Consider the following 22,472-nt stretch of genomic DNA (forward strand, 5'->3'; position numbering starts at 1 on the left):
GGTGTCACGGTCGAAAAGTGGGCAGTTTGACCTCGAGGACGCATCAGGCGCATAATTGCAGGTTAGCGTATACCTCTATTTTCACCAGCCTTATAAGGGTGGAACATCCCAAGTTCCAAGGAGGTTCAGAAGGGGAAAAAAAATAGCTGTAATTCTTCTAAGTTAATCTGGTTGAATTTTTTGGACGCCGTCCATTTGCGGCGCTCTTGGCATTAAGCAGTGACGTGCGACAATGATTCCCCAGGTCAGATGTGCTTGTGCATGTAGCGGCATTACTTTAGGACCATGCTTCGGTCATTCTGTAGTCGTGTTTACAATATCTTTTTTTCGGTTAGCCGATTTTACATGCCGAAAGTTTGTCCGTACACGTCCCGTTGTAACTTCCTCATCCCGACGCAAGAGCCGGTATACGGCCGGAGCGTTCAGTGCAGGCAAGCTGGGTGTCTATTTGTCGAGACGGCAAACTCCCTTAGGGCAGTTGAAGAGCTTCGAAGAGCCTCACTGGTGGCTGAAACAGCAGGGTGCATTCGGGCAGCGTAATCGCCCGTTTGAATGCCGTTTTCTTTCCCTCACCCCTCCCTTCTCCCCGTGCCCGGACCTCTCGCCACAGACGACGCTGGCGGCGCTCAGCAAAGGCAAGCCCGAGTGGGAGATCTCGGAGGACACGCGCAAGAAGTTCGACCAGTGGTACCTGCACCAGGTGTTCCAGCACTGCCGCCAAGTGGCGCTGCTCCAGCACCAGCTCCAGCAGCAGCACCTGCAGCAGCAGCAGAAGCACGTCTCCTCGGCGCCGCCCACCCGGCTGCTGCAGCTGACCCTGTCCCAGCCGCCGCTGCAGACGCAGCCTCCGCCGCCTTCCTCCTCCGCCTCCTCGATCGCTGCGCAACCCGTGGCCCTGATGAACACGCCGCCGCCGCCTACCGGAACGCCGGGGCTCCAGCCGACCGTCACGCAGCAGCAGCCGCCCATCACGCACCCGGCGGCATGTCTGCAGCAGTCCCTCGGCGTTTCCGGCGGCGGCGGCGGCTGCTCGTCGCGCACCCGCATCCGCACCTCGTTCGACCCGGAGCTCGAGCTGCCCAAGCTGCACCGCTGGTTCGCGGAGAACCAGCACCCGTCGAGGCTCACCATCCAGCAGTACGTGCGCGAGCTGAACGCGTTGGACTCGCGACGCGGACGCAAGCCCCTCGACGTCAACAACGTCGTGTACTGGTTCAAGAATGCGCGGGCGGCGCACAAGCGGGCCGAGCTCAAGCTCTTCTCCGGCGTCTCCTCGGGCGGCGGCGGGGGCGGTGCCTCTCTGGGCGCAGCGCCCGGCGACGGCGCCCCGCCGGCCATGCTGAGCAACGGGTTCCTGCCTCCCCTGCGGAGCCCCGCCTGGGACTGCGGCCTGGACTCGACGCAGGACTCGGACGACGGCTTCCGCCAGCACAGGAGCAATGGGTTCGCCTCGTCGGCCGCGGCGCTGGCCGCCGGCGGGGCAGTGGCCATGATGCACGAGGACTCTTTCGAAGACGAGGACGACTGGCCCCCGCCGAGCCCCGAGGCGACGCTGGACCTGTCGATGCGCGGCCGGAACGGAGACCTGGTCAAAGAGGAGCCACGCGACTCGCAGGGCAGCAGCGACATGGAGGAGGACGAAGGCGGCGGAGGCGGCGACGACACGCCCCAGGACAGCGAAGACGAGGAAGCGCGGTGTCCGAGCAGCGCGACGGCGGCAGCGGCGGCGACGACGACAACGATGGCCACGGCGTCGGGAGCGGCGGCGCGCGTCGAGTCTCCGGGCACGCTTCGCGACGAGCGGCGCAAGCGGAACCGGACCTTCATAGACCCGGTGACCGAAGTGCCGCGCCTGGAGCGCTGGTTCGCGCTCAACACGCACCCTTCGCACGCGCAGATCGTGCGCCACACGGACGAGCTGAACAGTGCTCCGTACCGGAAGCGGTTCCCGCGGCTCGAGCCCCGCAACGTGCAGTTCTGGTTCAAGAACCGCCGGGCCAAGTGCAAGCGGCTCGCCACCGGAGGCGCCCAGCCGCAGAGGCCTTCCTCCGCCTCGCCCGGGCCCCGGCCAGCGGCGGCGGGCTCCGGTGGCGAGGCCGCTGCTTCGGCGAGCGCGGCGAGCTCGCCCCGGGACGCGGGTGTCCGGTCGTCGTCGTCGCCGCCGCCGCCAGCGCAGGCGAGCGTGCAGTGATGACACCCGTCGCCGGGCGTGCTCGCCGTCGTGCGGGAGGACTCCTAGTCAGACTGCGGCTGGCCGCCACGCCGCGTGCGAAAGACGCCCGCTTGCTCGCTCGCTCTCTCTCGCGCTCTCTTCCTCTCTCTCTCTCGCTCGCCGGCGCGTTCGTTAGCTCGGCAGAGGCCGAAGGTGGTGCCTAGGGCCACTTGCAATCACCGACCCCTGTACAGTCAGGAAGCTGCAGTGATGGCTGCAGCTGGCACTCTAGAAGCCCTCCATGTGTCGATGCCAAGGGTGTATTCACACTTGCGGTTTTCACCTTTGCCCTGGAAGCTCCGATGATATGGCTGGTGCTGTGCCCAGCCACTGTGGCTTCATCTTACAAGTTACTACATGTGGAAACTGCTGCCGAACAAAAATTGCCACCTTCAGCAGTAATCATCTTGAAAGCGTGACAGGTATAGTTTTATTGCTTGTTGCTGTTCTAGCACACTGAACCAAAGTTTATGTGTATTTATTTGCTACAAGCTTTTCTGCATGTAGCGATTTCATGTTAATTTCATGTTTTAGTTTCATGGGATATGCTTACTTGTAATAGGCATCATCGCTAAGAAACTTCCTCAAATCATGCCGGTGCCATTTTATGGCTTCATCGTCTCTTGGCGTGTTCTTATTGCACCACAACTGTGAATACACCCTTGTAGTTTCCCGGTTACTCTTTTATTAGTTTTTGTTCACCCGGTTGTGTACATAAACTACAGTGTGCATGCAGTGCGTCGGTGTCAAACATCTGACCCTAGCTACATGCATTTGTCACGTCTTCACCCTGACCCAGTTTGAACCGTGTCATTTAATTTGCGCTAGCTTTGTTACATTCCTGTTGGATTTTTTTTTTCATGGTTGTCTGTTTTACCCACATAGAGAATGGGAGAAGGAAAGGAAGGTCGTTTTCTCAAGACTGAAGTTCAAAAGTCCTGGTAACCTTTTTTTTTTTTTTTTTTTGCTCCTGTTATCTTGCTACCTCACTGATTATTGGTGAGTTTCGGAAATCTGGGAATTCTTCAAACTAGAATCGTGCTCATGGTTCAGCACAATAATCATCATTATTACATGAATGTTTGTAGGTTTTATCTTCAGGCTGTTATCTTTGAATTTGTTCTTTCTGACTCCTTAACCCATGATAACCACCAGTACATACTGCTGAGTGCTCGTGTTGACTTGCATTTGGTTTTCTCACTTGTTTGACTGTGTAATGCTCCTCTGCAGAATTTGTTTTAATCTACATAACCTCGACGCAATGCACCACGTAGTTGGTGTAGTGTATTCTATGGACTTGGCATTTTCTTTGATGGCAGGTTGTTCCGAACAGTGTTGGTTTTTAAAGTTGGTTGTATGGCAGAGCTTCTAAAAATTAGTCAGAAATCATTCATGCCTTCTTTGCTCGGTTTTCACCTACGTGTTTGGAGTTAGATCATTTGAAAAACGAGTTATGTTACAGTAGAACCATGTTACAATAACACTGTGTAAAGTAGAGCTCTTCTGACAATAAGCAGTAGCTTGAGTCTCAGATCAGTTTTTATGAGCTTTGAAGGAATCTTGTTGGCTGAAATAAGATATGAGTGACATGCTTGTAAAAGAAGTCCTTGTAGTTATTGTCCAGTTTGGTATTCTCTGATTTGATATAATGGGGTTTTACAACACTGTCAACTCTTCAGATCTTGTGTAGATAATTGTTAGTAGTCAATAACTGCCAAATACACGTGGGACAATCAGAAGCAATGCATCATTTCACATTTGCTCCAGTAAGCAATATAACCGTGGGCCTTCCCATCAGCTTCCGTTGCAATCATTCGATCGTTTACCCTTCCAGTGTCAACGGAGCTGGCGAGCACATTTAGGTTTAAGTGAGAACTTTTTTCTTTAATCTATGCAACTATGCTAACTGTCCTTCGATTACTCGAGCACATGACTCATAAAATGGCTGGAAGATGTGGCACTGTCTTCCGTGCGTCTGCAATAATGAACTTCCCCTGCAAACAGTAAAAAAAAAAAATTGTCTGTCTTCTTGCTGCAATCTTGAGCTGTAATCGTTGTGTACATCTGGTTAGCATGAGAATCATCCTGTGGCATTGTGTATTTGTACAACACAGCTTTCTGAAGTGAACTATTTTAGCCAGGGCCATGAGCTCACTGTTTATTCACCGTAAAGTCATTGTGTGGATTCTGTCAATGTTCTACCTGTTCAGAAGAAGGAAACAAAATTTTATTTCGCTACCAGCTGGCAGTCCCATTGTTGTTCGAGTCGTGGGTCATTATGTTGTGGCTTGTTTCCGTTTTCCCAGTCGTAAACCTTCTCTAGTGTTTCAAGAAAGTTGCAGTAGGAAAGGGTACCTCAGCTTGTCTTTTTGATGCTCTTACACAACACTGGCTAGTCTGAGCCAACCCAAAGAATATGATGTGTCGTTTTTCTCTACTCGGAATTACCTTCCAAGCTAAAATCTGCACACTCTTGTCTCAGGCTATTGAAGTTCCTTCCAAACATCACACTTAAGAGCAGGTGGCAAGAGAACTGAAAGTAACGTAGTGGCTATGGATGCTTTTGTGAGTCAGCGTACAGATATTAGTACAGGCAACGTCCCTATGTTCACTTATTATTTGATCGCATTCTTCATGAGTGTCGTAGTTTTGGGTTTTTAATTTATTACTCCTGCGTCGAAATCCATTCACCTTGATAATTGTGCTTTCAATTGCTCTTATTTTAAGTTGAAAGATTACACATCATTACACAGATACATTCCTGAGGCTTATTTGATGTTTTATTCCTTTAGAGTTTGGAGCAATACTTTTAAATGATGGCTAGCATTGTCTACTATCTGCGATTTTATAATTACATCTATGCATTGTTGGGTAAGGCTCATCAGGTGCAGAATTTAAAATTTTGAACAAAGTTCCTTAAGTGCATTACACATTCTCAGTCATTTTGCACTCATCAGCCATAAATTTCATGAATTGACCTTGGTACCAAAGATCTAGTTTTGAGTTGATTACAATTATGGGTAGTGACTGATGGTACTTCCTATTTTTCCTCAACTTTTTTGTGAATGGTCATGGCTCTTCCGGGACAGCTATACTAAGCATGGTTTTTATGTGTGGCCTGAGCTAAACTGTGCACTTATGCCGAGGGCTGAGTGTAGTCCATTGGTCTTAATGAGGTACGTCATATAGCAAAACCGCTATGCTTTCTTAAAAGCTGTGCTGACTTTACACTCTGTGGCTTAAGTGAAGCAGAAAATACGCTCGTGCAGTTATCATTACTCAGTAATTAGGGTAGAATGAACGCTTTCCTTTTTTACTAATGCGGCTGGTGTTCATTTTGGATGCTTTGAGAGGCATAAATATATTTTCAAGGCAGATGGTAGTCCTTGACAGTTGAGGAGGGCTAATTCCAGAGTTTTCTTTGGGTTCAGTATCTCTTCATTTTTTTTTTTTTTTTTCCCCAGTGCTTAAATTTTCATGCTCCTATTCAGCATAATAAGCACATGTTTATGGCAGTTCAGTAAAAATTTTCAAACCGGTCACTTGGAAGTCTAAGCGCTAAAGAGCTTTCTCATTGCGTCACACAATTGCATGCACTCGCAGAATTCTTATAGGCCGCCACAGATATAGAGGAACGCATCTGAATGCGGTGTCTGCGTATAGTAAGTGGGCACTTAACGCGAAGGTTACTGTGGAATATCGGCTAGCACACACGACGGCAGTGTCACAAGAGAAAGGGCTGAATATCTACGTCGACAGCTGAGTGCCTGAACAGTGTTTGTAAGGGCCAGTTCTTTGTGCTTTGCGAAGCATAAACGTGTTGATAAGAGGCTGATTTGGACTGTACTGGAAGCTGTGAATGAGTTCATGTTTTTCATTTCATGGGAAACTAAATTGCTGCAAATCAAAGCTAGACAGGTTGAGAAAACTGTTTCGTGGTTAACTACCCATTGCAAGGATGGCTGTTTTGTTAACAATGCTAGATCATTCAACTATTGCGGGATGTTTGCTGATGAATATAAAAGAAGATTCTGTCTGTGTGTGTTATGGTCAAGCTGACTCATAGAACGATTTGCACTTTAGACCTAAGCAATAGCCGCTGAGCCATAGTTGTAATGTTAATGCAAAAAAAGATTCTCCTGTATTATTAACTGTCCACTGAAAAGGAAGTCATGACATAAGCAGTATGTAGACGAAAAAACAATGCATTCCACTAGTAGTAGTGATGGTATCCACGAGAAGCAAAAGGTTCATCACGGTTTCGTTATAACTTTTGTTGCATGTCGCATCTAAATGTACGCGCTAGCCATCGCATTTTGGTGTCTAAAATCCCCAGGTGGCCAAAATTACTCCACAGCCCTCCACTATGGCATTTCTTCGCAGTCCTTCCTTTATCCTTTCGTTCAAGACACAGTTCAGGTGTCAAGTGTGCATAAAATATTTGCTGCCCCACCCGCCACCCCCTGAAGCATCCGTCCTGGCTCTTTACGCTGCGTTTCTTCGATTCGCCCTTTCTCTTTAAACCACCATGTTGGAGTCACATCTGTTCTGCCGCAGTTTATAGTACACCGTCCTTAGCGGGCGTCCTTACACAGCAAAAGCATATTCACCACCGTACCGTTCGGAAAAATGTCCGGCGTGTACTACATGTGCATGGCTCATCCCAGGCATGTATTGTCACGGTTCCTCCGAGCATGCCAGACGCAGTAGCATCTGAGGAACGCATTTCGGCATCCTTATTTAAAGCTTCAAAACTTGCCTTAATCAGTCTTTCTTTAGGTATATATCTGTATTTGTTAACTGATATAGAGAGCAGAATTCATGTAGCGTGTTCTACTATAGGTAGCCACACGCAGCCATCTTTCAGAGACCCTTCCTGGTCTGTTCCTGCGTTATTTTGCATCGCTTCCTGTCGTTTTCGGCTTCTGTGACGTCACTAACGCCGAAGTAGCTCGAATGGCTGGTTGCTGTGTACGAGAGGATCTAAAGGAAGCATGTTTGCCAGTGCGCATCTTCATGGGCGGAACGTCTGGGGGAGCCCGTTAGGCACACGAGCCGATGGCTCTGAGTCCGCATGGGACGTCGTAGTATACTTAAGGTACGGCACTGGCTTCGAAATTAGCTTATTTCTAAGCACCGCGCAGTCTGGCCTAAAAGAAACGCTACACCTTGGAAAGAGCGGAATAGCTATGATGCATTAAGTTCTGGTGAAAAAAATTGCAGGAAATATGGAAGGTCAAAGTAACCACTGACAGATAGTCACGACACAGCTGCGAGACATTCGAATGAACCGCTTCTTGGTCCAAAACCGAGTGCTTGCTGCTAGATCTATGCATGTGTTTTTGTGACGACCTGGATTATAGTTGTGCTGTATCGGCACTGTGAGAAAAACAATATAGTTTTCTTTTTGAAGTTGGAGGGCAAATCCGTGTTGGACAAAAACTCCTCGGTAGGTGCGCTCTGTTTCCCTGTTACGGTTACGGAGTTCTGCTTATATCTAACTAAACAAAGGATCATGAGAGAAGCCAACAGCCACAGAAACCAAGGAGCACAGGGGATTTTTAATTAATTTATTTTTTTGTGGTGTTGATCAAGTAAGAGTATTATTGTCGCTTAAAGCTAATTGATTAGAAAAGCAGAAGAAAAACAACCACATGCCGCCGGTGGGATCCGAACCCACGACCTCCGAATTACGCGTCCGGTGCTCTAGGTGCTCTAGAGCACCGGACGCGTAATTCGGAGGTCGTGGGTTCGGATCCCACCGGCGGCATGTGGTTGTTTTTTCTTCTGCTTTTCTAATCAATTAGCTTTAAGCGACAATAATACTCTTACTTGATCAACACCACTAGAGCACCGGACGCGTAATTCGGAGGTCGTGGGTTCGGATCCCACCGGCGGCATGTGGTTGTTTTTTCTTCTGCTTTTCTAATCAATTAGCTTTAAGCAATAACATATTCAGTAATATAAATTGATCAACACCGCAAAATAAATAAATAAATTAAAAATCCCCTGTGCCCCTTGGTTTCTGTGGCTGTTGGCTTCTCTCATATTTATAACGAGCCCCTCATTCCCCTTCCCTTGTTTGCTTAAACAAAGGATCAGTATTTCTTTAAGACCAAGGAGCAACAGCGCTAATCACATTCGGTATTATTTTTTTCATAAAGTTCTTATTTTGTGTGCAGTAAAGCATGCTAGGTTCAAGACTTGGCTTGGAAAAAATGTGGCTGGCCACTTTAGCGGTTCTTCGAAATAAGCATAGCCCTGCGCACGCAACAAATGGCTCCGGCAAGTCCTGTCTTGGCAATGGTTAGCAAGGTGACGCGAGAATATGCCTCCAAATTCGTGTTAGTTATCATAAACCTCTTACCATGTGGGGCCATAGCAGAAGACAGACTTATTTTCGGCCAGCTGATATGTATAAAGAACCCTGTTTCCGGTGAAAAACACAGGCACAACCACACGGCAACAAGCAAGCCAGTGCCATTAGTGTATCGCAGTAGGCCTGTTGAGTTGAATTTGCGACAAGGTGGTTGGAATTGAGCAGTGCAGGAAGCGAAAACCGTGCCTCAATCACGCTAAGCTTTCTTTTTAACTGAGGTTCAAAGCATTGAATTTATTCACGCGATAAACATATTTGATGCGTTGCTGCTTTCGTTTTGTTGGATGAAAATTACCGCCTCTCTATCACATTTTTGCTTTTGTTGTGCATATGGCCAGCAATTAATCCCTTTGAGGTTGAACTATGGTCTGCCATGGAGGGCTGGCAAACATTGACATTCCCGAGTGTAGATAAACTGTGTTCCTTTATTGTATAGCCACCTAGTGGAAATTAATTTAGCCTGTTTTGATTTTCGTTTTCCGGTTTGTCGGTTTCGATAGTTATTGAGTGTTGCTAGACATGTGCTCTGTTGTTTTTTATCGTTTCGACTTGAAAGGACTGATTACCTCTGCAGCAGTTAATGGGCATTGTGGCATATGGCGAGGTCACTGTGCAATCTTTGAACCACGACAAAACGCAATTGATACAGTGCTCTATTTTATTTTTACCTTGTAGCCAGCTTTTCCTCGATTCTCGCTCCATTGTTCCTTTCTCGGAAGACTGTAAAAGCACTGTCCTCTTTCGAGGCGGCATTATCGTGCAGTCCCCGCGTTTCATACAGCTTTTAACATGCTCGAACGTCTGCACCTGCTGCAAGAATGCAGTGGGTCGTGCTGTCTGCGGCCGATTGGCGCGAACGCAATATACGTAGTTCAGGTTGGCAGCAATATGGTTCATTTCATTTGTTAACTGTGTATTTGTACAATATGCTTTACTGTGCCTGATGTTGCTGTTGATGGGTGCCTGGTTCCTTTACTGTGTTTCGCGCCTGTGGTGGTTGTTTGCGCATTTTAAAGCATGGTTGGACACTCACGAATCCCAGCGTTTGATGTTCCCGGATATAGAGTTGCGAGTGAGTGACACCTAAATTGCTTGACCTTTCCTGAAATTACTGCGCCTGACTTTAATTCAAAGATCGATCGGGAGTCTGAAGCTGTACTTGCCTCTCTATCTGCACGTTGTAGAAGAGTGTGCACGTTTCGCTGCTGAAGAAAGCCATACCAAATGTTCCCAAACGAGTGCCTCACACTTCGCAGTTTGGAACATTAAAATGCCCGCTTTGAGCCAGTCTTTTTTTTTTTTTTCTATGGAGTTCCTCGATGAATGGCAACAAAAGAAAAATAGAAATTATTCATGGTGGCCGACTCTCCAAGTTGCACGAGAGCTTTCTGGCAAGCCTTTCTCTACTGAGCGCAACCCTTTCTGTAACCTCTTCCGCGACTGATAACTCTGGGACTCGCGCTTTATTTTTTTTCTCTCATACTTTGGGAGCCCTGCACTCTCCTACTTGGTGCGGAAAGCTGCGGCTCGTCTAAGGCATTTTCCCGGTGATGTACACTTGCGTTTTACGCCTGTTAGGATTGTTTGTGCTCATGAAACATGAGTGTATTTTGAGTGTACCCGAGGTTGTACCCGAGTGTGTATGTGTCCCTGTGTGACTGACTGGCTTGTACAGATTCTGCTTGCCAGCGATCAAATGAACACGGACGCAGCATTTCGCTGCGCCTTGTCAAACTACCCCATACCGGTGACTTTGTAATATTTTTTTTTGGTGTGTATAGTACATATATATATACTAACCTTCTATATTGCTTGTTTTCGCATTTCGGTGTTACAAAGGAAAAGTGAGCCGGTGTAGAACTCTGAAAGAGAGAGAGAGAGTGAGCGAGAGAGAGAGCGAACCTTTGTTGAGCGCGTCGCAAGCTGGTTGGTGCGTACTGTGCCCTAGCAGCGAAGTGTACATCACACACACACACGTACTACACATGTCAATAACATAGCACACGTAGTCGCCTCATCGGCTGGAAACAAATCGAGCCTAATGACTAAAGCAATAACTCTATAGAAAGGGCAAGGTTATATAGAATCGTAATAACGCCTTTCACGACGTGGGGGGGCGCCACTTGTCTCGTTATTTTTATTCTCCCTTGTGCGCGCACATATTGCGGCGCGAACAAAGAAAAGTGTAGCGAAGGAGATTCGGTTGTGGCTTGAGGGGTTCGCACTGCTGCCGTGCAAAGGCGAATTCTCGCGACGCATCCAGTCGCTTCCGGGGCCCGCCATTTTGTAAGGATCCTTTCCACGATTCAGTGTTTTGCTTCCTCGCCGTTTTTCAGCTCCGCCTTCGACCCAGCGCCAGCAAATGACGATGCTTGTTTAGCTGTCAGTCATGACGTAAGCGGTTGCAACCACCAGTACCGCAAGGGCAGAATATTGAATAGTGAAAAGGATAGTTACTAAATACTTCCCCTGAGCTGGTGATGCGGATTATCCCATGACACAAAGTGCGTTGCCCGGAAGCGCGAGTGGGCCCGACGCGTGGAGAGTCATTGTAGCCGATATTGCGCCGCTTTTTGTAACGGTTCTCCACTCGATTGGCCTTCATTTCGGCGGGAGCCACGCGCCAGCCAATCACGTATACGAGCAGCCTGACCGTTACGGAATGCGGCCCCCTGCTGTCCGCAGAGGAGCGACATCATCGCGATTCGATGAAGTTCGAAGCACACAATCATGGCGGACTTGCCCCACAGCGCAGTTGCCGGCCGCAGTGCGAACGCGGCGCGTCATGTGATCCCGCCGTCGCGCTGTGCGTGGTGGTGGCGATGGCGATGGCTCGCGCATGAGGTCCGAGAGACGTCGTCGCGGGTGCTGTGTGTGCAACCCGTTTGTTACGGGCCACTGCCTCTTGAGACAAGTTGCCGCCGTGGCTTCACTCGCTATCGGGCACGTGTGCGTTTCTCGGGGAGTGCGCGTTGAGTTCGCTAAAGGAAGCAGTGTTAGTAGTGCTCGAGCCATGCGGGTCCACTTGCCTGTGTGTTTATGTGACCGCCATTCGGTGACCAGAGGGGAAAACGCGACTTGAGCCCACCGATGCGTTTTATTACTGAATAGGAAGGGGGGGGGGGGGGGGGGGAATGTATGAGAGACATCATTTCGGGCGCAAGGAGCCATCTTTGCTCGCTTGATTTCTGGCCGTGATGAGACGGCCTGCAATGGCCGCCAGGGACACGAGGAACTCTATCGAAGCTGCCACGACGATCAGCGTCGGAAGATGCTGCTTTTGCTGCTTTAACTTAATGGGTGTCACTAGTGGTGCAGCTTTGCTTCCCAAATTTCACGGTGGATATTCTGTTGTCGAGCGTTTCGCTACAAAAACGTTTCTATGCCTCGCGTGCCAAAGGATCGGTTGATAGGTATACACAGCGCTAACACACTAACACCTGACAGTAGGCGAAGTAAAATCGTTCGCAGCGACCTCTGTGCACACTTCCTAAGTATTGGCGCCATTCGTAATGCGACGAGGCAAGATCCTTCAGTGCTGTAATACTTCTTATTCATGACTAGGGCCCGGAACTTTAGGCATTTGCCTAAACATGCCTATAAATGCCTAAACGGGGGATTTTTGCACTTGCCTGCCTTTTTGTTATTTTTTAGGAAATAGTACCTATTTAACCGCATTTTCGGCCTATAAATGTCTAAATCCGGTGCTTTGGTCCTCGGTGCCGTTTTTCAATTTTGAGACATCTGTCTAAGCATGATGACAGGAGTGCGCCGATGCACGCACAAAAGGCGCGGGTCTCGCCGAACGTTTTCCTCGAATTGTAACTTGAACGCAGTGTAACGAACTGTTTATCTCGAAGAGTAGAAAGAGACGAGTTTGGAAAGAGACCTGACATACATTAGTGCAAACATCTCAAAATTGACGGAAAGAATGACAAGGTTTGAAAAGGCATGATTCTCAATAGATGAATCATTGAAGGTAGTGGCAGAAGTACCGGCAGCACTTGGGGGACTGGAAGGAAAGGGTGCTACTGCTTCTACGAAGATGCAACAATTGGTACAAAAAAATTGATGCCTAGAAACAATTTCCCAAATCAGAGACTTTCTACGCGGAGACGATACGACCACATTACCTGAAGGCCTAAGACTGTATCAACTCTCATGTTTTAAGTTCGCGCCAGTAAATTCATTTGATGTCAAAAAAAGCCTTTTAAAGTACAAAGCTATGCTTAGCGAAAACCGAAGCAGCTTCAAGTTCGAAAATCTGAGAATGCGCTTTATTGCTTCAGTTGAGGACTGCGTACGCTCCGTGCTTGACTTACAAATCTTGTACATATGAATAAAGACTATTATTTAAAGCGCCTATATTTGCTTTATAGCGCCTATTTCAATATTTTTTACAGCCTAGATGCCTGCCTATTTCGGGGTTCTTTAGTGCCTAAATTTCCGGGCCCTATTCATGACTTGTGCAGCGAAAGCAGTTCTGGCACACCGAGTTGTCGCCCATTACTATTTCTTCCTTGTTGTAGCAGACTCCACACAGGTCAGAAGTCAGCAGAAAATAAAAACTGAGCTGATTAGATCAGTTACAGGCCACGAACAGTGTTTCGAGAAAAATAAATTTAATTATCGAATTTCGGAAAGAGCACTTCAGTGATATTCTTCTCAAATAGCAGACATGTGCACTGCAAAATTGGGGTGAAAATTTCAGTGCGTTTCTCGAAGATGACGCAAAAACCACTCCTCTTTCAAATCGAAATGCACCAACTTGCCCAAAGACTTATCCTGCAAAATTCTGTGTGTGTGACATAGCGGCGGTTTCAGTGGGTGCTTTTCACAAACTTCCATGGACATGGCCTTAAACAACTTGCGTGGAATCTTCCGTAGCTTCGCACAGAAGCGTCTTGCCTCACATTCTGCACCGTCTTTCCTCTCTGGTCACGACGGTCAACCACCGACTTGCGCGATATTCGACGTCAATAAGTTAATAAGAGCCACACCACTGCAAAAGCTTGTCTTGAAGCGACTGTCCCAAGGAGGCAAAGTGCACGCATCGAGTGGCGCGGCCCACAAGCCTCGCTTATCCGTACTGCGTCTACTACACGGGTACCAAGCAAGCTGGGGAGAGACAGGGCGCGACCTCCGATAACCATAGTAATAATATTAATAACTAAGGACAATGCAGAGGAGGAGCAGCGGAGAGGCTTCCTCGTGGTCCGAGGGAGCGGGTGCCCTCTTCAGTTGTGATACAAGTCGCGCCCGATAGGTGGCGGCGCTGCCCCAGCTCAAGGGCCCTCTTCCTCCCAGGCCTGGGCCCGCGACACCCATCCAAAGATACGGCGATGCCGCCGCCGCCACATTGGGCCTAGCTCACGGCACCCTCCCTTCGCTTTATATACACAGAGGAGAGAGACTGCGGAGTTATACTCAAAGTTCTTCTTGGCCCTCCGTCTCTCTTCTCTGACCTTTTCTCGGGGCATTCACAAACACGGGGGGCCGAGGGGAGGGCCACAGGGTGCGAGTGGGGTGAGCGACTTCGCCCGTTTGTTCCGAGGGACGTGCAAGAGAAGGGGGGGCCCACCTTTTCAAAGCAGATGTTGGGCCTCTCTGCCGAGTCTTTTACTTTTGACCTGTTTTTTGTTCGCGGTTACTAATAAAACCGAATGTTCTTGAGCCGGGTGTGTCCGTGTCTGAACTCGACCACGTTTCGTCGAAAGTGAAGCCTGCGAGAAAAGACTGGTGAGTACGCTTGGTGAGCGTGTGCCGGGTAATGTGAGCTTATGGTATGGCGTTGACTAGATTTACGTACCCCGTGCGCTCTTTGCCCGCCTCGGTTGAATATGTGGGCATGGTGCCAAAGCCAAGCCACGCGCATGCAGAGAAAGCGACATCTGTCTGCCGACGATAACGGAATTGTCAACCGCTTTTCTGTGTTGGATAACCTTCGGATAGGTTTCATAGCCTTGGGAGTCAGTACGAGTGGCTGTCCTGCATCCCTGAAGAGGAAAGTATGTAACAGCTGTAACTTACCTCTACTGACCTATGGGGTAGGTGTTGAAACTTCAGTTTCTTTAGGTGTTTGCCCTTTGTGCCACTTTGTATGTCATTTGCTAAAGTATCCTTCGCGAGGCGAAACCAAGACTCCTCTAGCTTCTTTATGGCCGACAACGGTTCCCACGGGCGATGTGACTCCGGTAACCAGGGAGGGAGGGGCAAAATGTCGAGACAGGCAGAGAGCTCAGTCTGAAAGGGTGGAAAAGGGCAGAACAAAGCGGTGATCCCAATCGAAGAGTAGAAACACGGAGGCTTGCAATTTAAAAGGTTGTTCATAAACTGCGTACGGCGCAGCGCGCCAGGCATAGGATAATGTAAACGCGGATTAATGTCTTGGAGCATGCGGGATTTAAGCGAAGAAGCTGCCGACTCTCGCTGCGTCTGAGTCATGCATCGGAAGAATTCAGTGAAAGATTGAAAGCAGTAATGAAACAAGGCCGTTGTGGTGCATACACTGTTGGTTATTATGTGGCAGAGAAAATTCTCACTGCACTGTGCCCAGTAGAAATGCAACATATTACCAGAGGAATTAGCATTATCGCTTCTATTGCGATTATGCCGTTAAGTTTTCAAAACTGGGTACAAGCACATTTATACTTCCTTGATGACGCGAGGTGACAACGGTGAGGCCGCGACAGAGCAACATTGTAAACGGTCCGCTCTATCGCGAAGTTTCGTCGCTTCGTGCGGGTGTTTCAGCGGCAGCAGTACGCGACAGCCGTAGCCATCGTACATCGCGTAGGGAAGAACATGCATCATGTAAACACGGAATACGCCTATGAGTTTCTTTATTTCTACCACAGCCAAAATTTTACATCATAGAAACATATGAGAAAAAACGCTTTACAGCGAACTGTGATAAGGAAGGCAAAAAAGAAGTATAGAAGTGAAAAGGAAGTAGGCTGTCCTTAAAAGCCTTTTTTTTTCCTCTAGCGCTCTCCCTTTTATAAAAGGAAGCCGAAGGACAGCTAACACCTTTCTTTTTATAGTGCGGCTTCATGCGATTGCCGCCCCGAAGTGACACACAGGCTATGAGGGACGCCGCAGTGGAGGGCTCAGGATTTAGACCACGTGGGGTTAACCTCTCGCAGTACACTGATGTTTTTTGCATTCTGCCTGCACGAAAATCGGCCGCCGCGGCTGGGATTCGATCCCGCAACCTCTGGATCGTCAGCCGAACAGCAAAGCTACTGAGCCACCGCGGCGGGTCAAACCCGAGTTGTCATAGCTGAAATCGGGAAAAAATTGGCAAGTCATTTAGTGCGAAGGCAAAATAACCGATGAGCCTTTAAAAAAAAGGTAACAGTGGGTTCAAAGAGAAGGCAAGCTAGTGGGGGTGTCGTGTAGTACGTGAGGGGATCAGATTAGGAAGTTTGCAGGGACGTAAGGTGTCCGCAGCTGGGACAGGACAAGGTTAATTAAAGAGATATGGGAGAGGCCTTTTTCATGCAGCGGCCGTAACTAGCCTGACGATAATGTGGTGCAGGATCTGGTTGGTGCAGCCACCACGTCGTACCTAGGCCTGCGGTTCTACAGGGTGCTATTTGTACTGTACTCTTGTTTACGAAATTCCCCGTGGCCGGAGAAGAATGAAAAATTTAAATCGGCGAGCTTCTTATAAATGCTCTGGTCTGCGTGCCGAGAAGTGCTCTGCGAGATGCCTTGAGGTCATGCCGAAAGGCGAGGTTACCCAGTCGAATTTTCCAGCGATCACTGTGGAAGCGGCACCAACCGTGTCATCCTTATCACAAATGCAAGACGCTGAAGTGAGGCCGGTAAGGTCACGTGAAACTCCTTGCTTAACCTTCACGCCTCGCGAGTCTCAAAACATCTATTCAGAAGCACCAGGGTGCATAAAAATCCGAACAATGCGGCATACGTTGTAGCGTTCTTCCTGGTACCTCGGCTTCCAAAGACCGGACGTTAGGTCACTTGCTCAGTTTGAACGAGGCAACGTTTCAAGTATTTCCGGTTACAGTTGCTATTCCACATTTCGTGGCGATGTGGGCCCAAACCAAACAATCTAGAGAAGCAAAACATGTATTTTGAGCGATGGAAGGCACTGCTGACCAGCGATGACCTGGACGACCAAAGGGGCCTCATCCAACAGGTCTGCAGGGCAGCTCAAGCCAGTGGAGCCCTGGAATGAGGGCCCAACCCATAAGCGCGGAACGACTCCTTTTTGTTCAATAAAGTTTTTCCTCCTCGTCCAGGAGTCATTAATGAAGGTCTAAGAGTTGTGAGATCCAGGATCAAAGTTCGAAACCGCACATTCATGCCACTGTAAAGGCACGATGCGGCCAATTGTCTACTATGCAATGGAAACTGATGATCGCTGGCAAACATAATATTGTATATCTGTAGAGGTTTCAAGGAACACTGCAAAGCTTGGCAGTGTGAAAGATTGATTTATGGGCGTTTACCGTCCCAAAGCGACTCAGGCTATGAGGGACGCCGTAATGGAGGGCTCCGGAAATTTTGACCACCTGGGGTTCTTTAACGTGCACTGACATCGTACAGTACACGGGCCTCTAGAATTTCGCCTCCATCGAAATTGGCCGCCGCAGCCGGCATCGAACCCGCGTCTTTCGGGTCAGCAGCCGAGCGCCGTAACCACTGAGCCACCGCGGCGGAGGTAGTGTGAAAGAGTTTTCTGTATAGTTATAGGCAACCGCACCTACTTAAAAGTTGCGTACGGGCGATCATAAGCCAGCATTCACCCCGTTATACGCTAAGTTGCTGCCCTACACATTTTACTTTTTTCTTAAAGTAATTAAGGACGTTTTGAGAAGTTGAAATATGTGTTCTGGTGCATGAGTAGTTCACCTCAAGTCTGCTCACTGTGCAATGCAGGAAAGTGTTGTGACGGAATCACTCTTTTATTACCTTATATAAGTGCAACGTTCCCCTAAAATGGCGGGCCCGGTATGCGAAGCCGAGGCTTCGCCACCGCAGCCCTTTTGCCAGCGGTGGTGAAATCCAATGCAAAGAGAGAGTGCGCGGGTTGGTATGGGAAGGAAAACCAACAGGCGGTCGTAACTGTTCACCGAGCGAAGTGGTATCACCGCAACTGCGCCAGGCTGCAAGGGTGGGGGAGATGGAGATTAAAAGGGAAAGTAGAGAAGATGAGGGAGACAGAGCATCGCAGCGCGTGGATGACCTGGGAGAAAGGATGATGGAGGGCAGGAGATGGGAAGGAAGTGAGAGGTTGATGGATGGAAAGAGTAGAAAAAGCGGCCGGAATGGCCTCTGGAGGGAGGGAAGGAAAACCGTAACGGGAGGAGTGGAGAGACCCGACATGCCCGCCTGACGCGCCCGGTCTGCGCATGGGGCAAATGATGGTACGGATGGAAACTATCTCCCGGGGAGATTTAAAAAGAAAAACAAAAAGTCAAAGTAAAAAAAAAAAGAAAAAGGTGGCAAGATTTCCAATGGGTTAGGAGTGGGCGCTGGTGAACCGAGTGGCTTAATGCCTGAATGTCGGAGGATATGGAGCACTGCTCGAGAAGAGGAAGTCTTCCTTTTTGGAACAAGGTAGACCCATCCTCTTGTATGGTGCCAGCAATAGGGTTTTATGGGCAGAGAGTCCGGGCACTCCAGCAGAAGGTGCTCCAACATCTCGTCCGGTCCGTGGAGGTAGCGTGGGCAGGGCTGTCGGCCGGCTGCGACAAGCGAGTTCGGATGCTGCTACCTCCGGCAGCAGCATCCGGACTCGCCCGGACTCGCTTCGTCAGAGAGCGAGATGGCGGGACTCGCAGGTGTAGAGGCGAGGTGGGACGTTTTGGCCAGCTTGTAGGCCGCCTCATTGCAGGCGATGTCGATGTGGGCGGGCATCCACTGCATCCGTACGGCTGCAGTGGGTTTCCACTGCTCGAGGAGAGGACAGCTGGCGTAGAGGGAAAGGGTGAGGTTGTGCCCCCTGCTTGGCAGTCAGCCAAATTGGTGGTTTTTGAGAAGTGAAATAGTGCAGTAACTGCCTCGCATCTCGGTGGACACCTCAACTGCGCTGTAAGGGAAGAACTAAAGGACGTTAAAAAAGGTGCCGTATTGCAAGGCTCCGGAATAATTTCGACCACCTGGGGATCTTTAACGTGCACTGACACCGCACAGCACACGGACGCCTTTTGCGTTTCGCATCCATGGAAACGCAGTCAGCCAAAATGTAAGCCACGCAGCTGTTGGGAGAGGAGGACAGGAGGGAAAGAGTGAGGCGGCGTGTACCGGCTGCCGTCAGACTATAAAAAAAAATAGCTCGCCTTACACAAGACATCAGCCAACTACATAGAGACGGCTGCGAACACTCATACCCAAGTCGCTACGTATACAGTAAGATTTGGCCTACGCAATACACTCCAGAATGCATGTGGTGCGGAGAGATAGCCACCCTCTACCACTACACATGGGGCTGTTGGGCGAGCCCGATAGAGCCCAAGATTACAAACCCTTCAGTCGAGCAGTGGGAGGAGCTTCTGTCGAGCTCCGACCCGCAAGATCAGCTTGCGCTGGTTGAGCGGGCCGAGAAGGCAGCAAGAACCAATGGGATCCTGTACCTACGAACACCACCTGCTGCTCAAGACCCCAACCCCTAACCCCCTCCCATTTTGCGGAATAAAGTTTTATACTACTACTACACACAGCAATGTAGATGAGGCGGGACGTACAGTCTCGTCACTTGATTGACGAAGAGCGAGGGGTGCGTCGCAACGAGCAAAGCGTCAACGGAGGTTCGAGACAGCTAGAACAGGGAACACAGTCGACGTGCTAACGAAACGGATGAATGCCAACGCCGCCAATGCCGAAGCCATGGCGGACACCAGTGTTAACGAGAAAAGTCAATATAGCCAACACGGCAGCCAACAGAACAGCCATTAGTGCAGCTGACCATTGTGAGATAAGTCATAAGCACACTAATGTTAATGCTGGCGCAATGACGTGCTCTTACAGAGCATTTGTCATGGTTTTTTCTGGGCCCTTCATCACTAAGTCCCGCGTCACTGCCCACAGAATGAACTCCTTCAGCTGAGCTGTTGTGTTTGTAAACTAACAGATTTGTTACACGCTAACCAAGGGAATACCTAGTTCTCGGATGGGTGCACATTTTGTCCTTTGGAAAGCGATGTCTCATTGCCCTCGAGGCACCTGCAATTTAGTCCTTCCACATCGTCCTCGGCCAACCATGACATGTCTTCCCCCTACGCCGATGTGATGGAGGAAGAAAAGACCAGAGCTAGGACATCTATACTGAAAAGCCCTCTAAATACAGTTTCGAGCCAAATTAGCCTACAAATTCTAAAAGACGAAGATGGTGTGGCAGGAACAAGTCGAGCAGAACACGTGCCCCATTCACTTCACAGCGCCGCAACACTTCCTGATGTTACATAACGTACTCATTCTTTACGCAATTAAGGCAACCTAAAGGCTTAGAACTAACTATCTACGGGTGGCAATCGCACTCATTGGTCATGGTGTCAGTGCGACCAGATTGAGCAATGACCTTTGGGGGGCCCAAGCGATGGTGCACAGCCGGTCTTGAATCAGACATGTTGTGTGGCCCATACGTAGTAGATGGAAGTGAAAACTTCACTGGACGCAGAGGCTGTCATTACGAAGTCAAATGGCAAATCCAGGGCATTCTTGCGATGGGGCGCCCAGTGGATGAACCCAGGCCGCCGTTCACAAATTAATCTGTGTCCAGTCTTATTCCAGATGTAGCGCTCTCTGGGCGCCCGCCCGTGTGTGGCTACTAGGACCAAGTCGCAATCGAACCTGTTCTTCTCTGGCGAACGAGGAGCGTCTTGATGACATAATTCGATGAACCTTTCCGAGCTTATTTCCCTCACGTTTATTTGCACGCCACTTATGAAGACATGTTTCGGCGCCACGGAAATCGCAGGAATTGTGTGCGTGTGCCTGTGTGTGCACGGGAGGATTCTCAAAAATAATGCCAACGGCCGCATGGGTTTCGGAAAAATTTTAATTTGTGGACAGCCGGTACGTTGTGGGGGATTTAACGTCCCAAAGCTGCAGAGGATATATGAGAGACGCCGTTGCAAAGAGTTGTGAATCAGTTTCAATGTATTCTTTGACGTGCACTATAAGATCGCAAAGCATACGTGTTTTTCTTGCATTTCGTCTTCATCTAAGTGCGGCTGCAGGATTCGATCGCGTGACCTCGTGCTCAGCAGCCGAACACTACAACCACCGATTCATTTTGGCGGGTTCCAAAAAAACGGCTGCGAAATAGGTTTTGGCTCTTGAACAAAGCAGAGCAGTAACGTCGAAATCTGGGCTTGTTGGTGCATATTATTGGGCTGTAGCGCAGTAAAAAACAATGGATGTTGAACACGATGTGAACTAGATGGACACACACAGCGCTAATCTCCAGCCGATTTACTGGGGGAAAAAAAACGAACTATTTATACCTGCTACATTGCCACGTCAAATAACATGTAATCAGCGGGAACGAAGGTCAGCAAGATCTTTTTTTGTTTTTTGAAAGACTGACAGCTAAGGTACGTGCTCACGGAAGCACTTCCTAGCCTGGCTATCTTATCCGCTTCGATAATTTCTCGTGTCTGCCTATCCTTACAACTCTTTCCGACTAAAAAAAGTGGTAGGGTTTTAATGTAGCTAAGCCGAGTAGACGTGCAAAAGCATGTGTTTAGCTTGGTTGACTCATGGTTTTACTTTGCCGGGTCATCGGCACGTCTGGAGACTTCGGTTAAGCTCTGATCGAGGTTAAAGAGACACTGAGGAGAAATTGAAGTTGGCTTGTATCGACAGAATACCAGCTCCTGATTACAAAAACGCCACTCATACTGACAACAAAGCTCTTGTAACGTAGAAAAGGGCAAGAACCAAAATACAGGCATCGCTGCCACAGGCCAAACTCGCAAGTACAAGCGTGATGACGTCATAGGACAAAACAGTGTTGCTAGAACCAATGCTTCTAGTAACGCTGGGACACGAGAAGCCACAGATCACTGAGGCGCAGCCAATGCATGCGCAAATCTCCTTGACATCACCAGATGGCGCCACGTACCCGGCAGCTACGCGCGCGCCTGCAGCATCGGGACCAATCAGCGCCTGCTCACCGGCGGTAGGCGGGCTCCCGGTATTCCGCTAACGGTAACAAGGTGCACGGTATGCTAAAGGCATGCGGTATGCGAGAACTTCGTTGACGACTTCGAGAACGGGATCCATCGCAACGCTGGCAAAACGCTGGTGCAAACGTAAACGAAGCGACGGTAGCGACGGCTGCAATAGCCGATAGATGCCTTCAACGCGCGGCCGGCGGTAGCTTTCTTTTCGACTGCTGCTAAGCCGCTCTGCTGGTCGTCAGAAATCACGGAGTCTGCGTTACGTCGTGCGCACGTCATGTTTCACGTCACTTAGTCCTGTGTCGTCATAAGAGAATCCCAAGTTTGAATCAGAGCGGCGGGAAAAACTTTTTCAACTTCGAATCCAAATTTCTTTGAAATAAATGCATCTTTCGCTGCCGGCCGAGTGGCAACAAAGCCTTGAAATGCCGAACTATCGGATTTTTCTATAAAAAAAATATTAATAGAGCTCTCCTCACTGCCCCTTTAAGCTGAACTGATCTGTTCGTGCCGCAGAAGGAAGCTGGTGAAGACGCCGACGTGAAATGCACAGCGCGAGTGTGCTACAGTTTAACACGGGGCGTGATTAGGCCCGGCGATAGCATAGTGCTCACGTGCAGTGGCCAGCAAAGCTGATTTGTTCGCGCCGTCGCGGGTTCAAAGCTCATTCGCGAGAATATTTGTTTATTTTCTGCATGGGCCGTTGCTATGCTAGGTTTTGCCAAGG

At 49.2% G+C, this 22,472-nt stretch overlaps 1 protein-coding gene across 5 annotated transcripts in view; it reads left to right on the forward strand.

The window, feature by feature from the left end:
* The window catches only part of dve (SATB1_N and homeodomain domain-containing protein dve), a 98,393-nt gene that overhangs the window by 67,612 nt on the left and 8,309 nt on the right, over positions 1 to 22,472 (forward strand). For 2 of the 5 annotated variants that reach the window (XM_089565504.1, XM_089565510.1), the window contains exon 6: positions 611 to 7,722. The exons of 1 other annotated variant lie outside the window; for it this stretch is intronic. In XM_089565504.1, the coding sequence (XP_089421630.1) occupies positions 611 to 2,191 (1,581 nt within the window). In that variant the 3' untranslated portion in view covers positions 2,192 to 7,722. Of the gene's footprint in view, positions 1 to 610; positions 7,723 to 22,472 lie in introns of those variants that run through there. 2 more of the 5 variants (XM_089565517.1, XR_016286838.1) reach the window with 2 other exon arrangements.

This window comes from Amblyomma mixtum, chromosome 1, assembly GCF_055824585.1.
Source record: "Amblyomma mixtum isolate Tamu chromosome 1, ASM5582458v1, whole genome shotgun sequence".
In the NCBI taxonomy this organism is placed as follows: domain Eukaryota; kingdom Metazoa; phylum Arthropoda; class Arachnida; order Ixodida; family Ixodidae; genus Amblyomma; species Amblyomma mixtum.